General features: G+C 52.8%; 1 protein-coding gene across 1 annotated transcript; it reads left to right on the top strand.

The window, feature by feature from the left end:
* Positions 1–1,867, top strand: J7T55_009332 (uncharacterized protein; the record flags this gene model as incomplete). Its single annotated transcript, XM_053134648.1, has 6 exons — positions 1–97; positions 248–415; positions 577–605; positions 695–1,213; positions 1,275–1,316; positions 1,406–1,867. The coding sequence occupies 6 exons, from the start codon at positions 1–3 to the stop codon at positions 1,865–1,867; spliced, it is 1,317 nt and encodes a 438-aa protein (XP_052987531.1).
* Positions 1,868–5,138: the final 3,271 nt, after the last annotated feature.

The raw sequence follows: 5,138 nt of genomic DNA on the forward strand, positions 1-5,138 counted from the left end.
ATGTTGCTCCATGAGGTCCTCTCGAGAGCCGCGTCCGAGACCGATACCGACAGGGATCACGACGTTGGGGTCGGCACGACTATTGACACGAGTGACTGTAGGTGAGGTTTTGGAGCGGCTTACCAAACCTTCGTGCCCCAAGGCGGTGTCATAGGAGATATTTCCAACACCATACTGTCAAGACAGATATATTTCACTCCTCTTCAGAGTCTTGATATGGAAGTTACTAACTCCCAATACCGGGCAGATGCTGCCGCGAAGAGATACGCGGCTGCGGCCCTGCTAGCCGTCGCCATTTATAATGCCATCGAGATGATACCTATTATCTACTTCACCTTCTCGAGATTCTCTGGTCTATACTTCTGGAGCATGGTAACTGCCGTGACTGGCGTTTTGATTAATGCCACTGGTTTCGGTATGTGACCACTTGAAAAGGACTTCAGCTCGCCATTGCTGCAACCTAAGGCTTTCGTGCTCGCAGTCTATGGCCTCAGACACGCATCACATTCTGGCCTCCAGGGATTTTCTCCATGCCAGGCCTGACTGGCGTCAATTGCTGACCACTCTGCGCTATAGTGTTGAATAACTTCCAATTGACGGGTAATGTAAGTCTCAAGCTTTATCGACTGGCTCCGCTGTGACATTTCACTTCAAGAGAGTATTACCCACAATTCGCTGTTACGAGCGACAGTAGGACTACGACTGGAGAATATGGCATCACGAAATCCGATACAAGCATATGCTAACTCGAGGCCGCCAGCAAACGCTCCCTACGATATTAACCACCACGTTCTGGGTCCCGATGGTCTCCGGTCAATCGCTCGTCCTCTACTCGCGCCTCTACCTCGTCAATCTCGACAAGCGTATCCGCCGCTACGTGCTGGCCATGATCATCGTAAATGGCGTGGTGCTGCACACCGCGACCGCGGTGACGGCCGCCGGATCGAATAGCAAGGTCTCGGAGCTCTTCATTACGCCCTACGCCATTATCGAGCGCATCCAGATTACCATCTTCTGCGTGCAGGAGTTTATTCTATCAGGCCTGTACGTGTGGAAGGCGTGGGGCTTCTTGGCCGTGTACCGGAGCGGCGGCAGCCAGACGCAGGATAAGCTGCGGGCGATGATGCTGCATCTCATCCTGTCGAATGTCGTGGTAGTTTCGTTGGATATCACGGTCATTGTGCTCGAGTTCATGGGCCTCTACTACCTTCAGGTTAGCAGCTTCCTGAGACCAATTTCACCTTGTCAAGAACAGGTTCTCGCTATCCAAATAGGCTCTCACCGGCTGGTCCAAGCCCTCGACCAAGTTGCAACTGGTGAGAAGCCTATGTAGGCTCAAGAACTTTTTGTCTTACTCGAGTCCTTCCCCGCATGCCCTCATAGCTGACTTTAGGCTCATCAACAGGTTGCCTACAAAGCATTCGTCTACAGCGTCAAGCTGAAGTGCGAGGTCGGCATCCTCAACAAATTAGTCGACTTCGTCAAGTACACTAGTGCAAAACGGCAGCAGCACTCCAGCGACAGCTTCCGCATGACGTCGCAGATCGAGCGCGAGTGGGAGAAGACGCTACGGACGACGTTCGGCGTCACGGGGACGGCGTTCGGGGACGAGGACGAAGACGACGACCATAAGCAGCAGCACAACCAGCAGCACCAAAAAGAGCTCCCCGGGGTGCCGAACAGGCCCAGGGAACCCCTCGGGGCCATCGACGAGCGGCGCAGCAGCGGGAGCACCCGCGTCGACGGGGCTTCTATGGATGGCGGCTCTGGTGTGCGGCCGGAGGCGACGGCGCTTGCTGGGGCACCTGTGGGCTTGCGCGAGAGGCCAGCTAGTTTGGACGGGCCCGGCCAGCCGTTGTGGAAATAGAGGGCTAGTTTTCGTTGCAGAAAATTTGTAAAACCATGCCTCCCCACGCATTTTGGTGGACTGGCGAAGAAACATGAATACCCTATTTAACATATAATTACGTGGAAGTCGAGGTCAAGCACTACCTATTGTGAAGTCTGATCCGAAGATATCTTTGAGCCTGCTCTCTCCACGTTTCAGTACTCGGGATTGCGTATTTCTGAGTACGGTCGCTGATTCTGGCGGACTTCCATCAGCAGCATTTTTAACCCATTTCCTCGGTGAGCATGCAAACCAAAGAAACAGTTTACACTCGTAATTTCCCTGCTGGCCAATGATGATGCCTTGTTCCAAATGTTCCCCTAGATTTGCCTTGGGTTGACCCGAGCCGGCCATTAGACGGTGTGAATGCAATTTTTTTTTTTTTTTTTTTTTTTTGGTCCAGCTGGCAGTAAGCCTGGTTCCTCCTCTGAGTCAAGCACGTAACCGCAAAACAAAGAGATGACCCGACACATTCTCCGCTCCGTACCCAGAGGACCAAGCCTTGTGCCCAGCTTAATGGTACATGATGAAATAAATTGTCAGCTGTGATATCTGGCTATAAGCTTAGGGAAATCCCAAAGAACTTCCAGGTTCTTGAAAGTAGAAAGTACGGAGCCGAGGACGGAACACATGAAACCTTCCCAGATATCATCGCACAGGTCATCCTACAGGCGATCATCTCACAGGAGATTATGCTACAGGAAAGCATGTACTGCTAGCTAAGGCAATAGCCAAATGTTTGAGATGCCTGAAAGCATTACAACTCGGTGACTACTGCGCCAGGGACACACGTCTTCTGGTCCGTCCGTCTACACGCGCTACAGAAGCTCCATAAACACAGCCACCACCCGGCCCGTTCACTAGAAAGGAACCATCCAGCCACTAACAGAGAACCCGCCGGAAGGCCGAGCAGGCGAGCGACGATGCGTTCCCGCATGACTACTGCAAGAAACCTGTCTTAGATCCAGCGCCGCGAGCAGATATGGCCAGCTAGCCACACGGGCACCCCCTCCTCTGCGTCGATGCGCCAGTAGTCTCATCAATAGACAGGCAGGCTACCCAAGCGCGTCTCCACTCGGGTATCCGCACGGGGAGGAGGAGGAAGAGGGCTCGAGCGAACCCATCCCCCCGTCAGGACGAAGCCGCCTGTCTGACTGCCCGTCTCAGGCGATGCCCTGGATACCTCTCCCCCCCGCCTGCGTGCCTGCTCGTCTGTCCGCCTGCCTGTCCGTCACATCTGTCACACGAACGCTGGCAGCGGTGAGGTCCCAGTGCCTCGACGCAGTGCTCACACCGTCCGCCCAAGCACCATCACCCGCCCCTCACCCATCCATCCATCCATCCATCCATCCATCCCTCCATCCTTCCTTCCTTCCTTCTTCCCAAACTCACCTCGACCCTGCAGAGCTAAGGGGCCACTTCGGGCAGCAAAAACCGACTGACTGCGTCGTGTCCAGGCGGCACTCAGTCCCCACAAAACAAACCCCGGGCCCGGCAGTCACTCTTCTGCCCTCTACCAGAGGACGGCAAGAATCTTTTAGAAAAATGTCAGGGCCGGCATGAGGTCCGCGGCATGTTCTCGTTCCAGGAAAGTCAAAGCAGTGCGGGTCCAGGCCTGTGATTTCTTTTTTTCTTTTTCTTCCGTCTTAACATCGTAATAATGCACCCGCCACTTGAGGTGAACGTGGACGCGTAAGTATGTAGCATATTGCCTTCGGATAAAGATTCCCACCGGTAGGTGCATTCATCCGGGCTTTGAAAAGCTTACTTCACCCCGGTGATCGAATTTGATTACCAGACAGCGCTCCCGGGCTTTGCGCTTAGGCTTTTGATCTCCTGAACAAAGCCCCCCAAGGGCGTCCAGGAGGTGTTGATTATTAAACCTCTATGTCGTACGTGACGGGAGGGCGGGGGACCACGGATACGCGTTTGTTTAGATGACTACCTAATCAGTGTCTAGCTTGGAGCCTAGGTCATAGAGGATGGTTTTCCGCTGGCACAGATACGACGCTAAGTTATTCAAACTCCTTCCAGAACAATGCTGGACCCCAGCAGCTCCATCCTAAGGTATGGCACACACTCAGGCTAGGCAAGGACAGGCCCTCCTGCTGCCCAGCGTATGGGTAAGAGGATCATGGAACGATGCGACGCGCTGATTCAGTTTACTACCATACGCTCTCTACGGACACCCGATTCAGTACAGGCCTCCAACAGGGGGAGATAAAGTCCCAGCGTACACGACGCACGAGTGACACAGGAGGGTAGGATGGAACAAACGGCAAAGGCCTTCAATGGATGAGATGAATCCCAATATATGTGACACAGGAATATCACAACAGGCGAAGACCGAACAAATGGCAGAGGGCCTCCAACGGATGAGGTAATCCCAATATACGCGATATAGGAATGATAGGAGGCCAGGACCGAACAGACAGCAAAGGGCTTCAGCAGGGAGATTGAGACCCAGCGGGCCCGACGCACGAGTGACACATGAGGTCCGGGATCGAGCACACGGGAAAGAGCCCCATAGGCTGACCGTCCCTGAGGTGAACCTAAGCCATATCAAGAGGACTGGCACACCGCATTAAGGTGTGGTTGAGGGCGCTGGCATCAGGTGAAAGACAGATATATCACAGTGAGATGATGGTACGTGCGGATGGATGCTGAGAAATCGTATTGCGAGAGAGAGAAGTAAAGAGAAGATAACAAAACACTAGACTAAACAACCCACCCCGATCTGATTGATTGATAGAAAGCCAGAAGAAATCACGGGCAAAAAACCAACCCACTCCAACTTAAGCAGCATTTGATTACCCGTTCATTTCAACATACATGCCGATGCCCACCATAACACATGCAAATAACCCCCCTTTGATAATCAATCAAATGTCGATCGATATCCACCGTCCTTGAGCCGCGCCCCTCTTCTCTCTCCACATTCTCTTTAAGATTAGGGACGTTTTCCTCGACAAGGTGCGTGTTGATAGGTTTGAGTCAGGTATTATGTGTGGTAAGATTCATCAAAGATCGAGAGTAAAGGAGGAGAGTTTAAGAGGAAAAATGGGTATTTTGGAGATCCTGTCCCATGCGATCTCGGACTAAAATGGACAGGAAAGGAAGGAAAATCATCAACATCGCGGAATGGTATCTCTGAGCCCGAGGAAGGAAGAAGCTATCACGACTTGGGTAAACACTGCAACCCTTCCTCGCAATCGTCAGGAAAAACAGGGGAGCCGAAGCGTGTGGGTGC

Source organism: Diaporthe amygdali, assembly GCF_026229845.1.
Source record: "Diaporthe amygdali strain CAA958 chromosome Unknown NODE_47_length_302777_cov_65_667284, whole genome shotgun sequence".
NCBI lineage: Eukaryota > Fungi > Ascomycota > Sordariomycetes > Diaporthales > Diaporthaceae > Diaporthe > Diaporthe amygdali.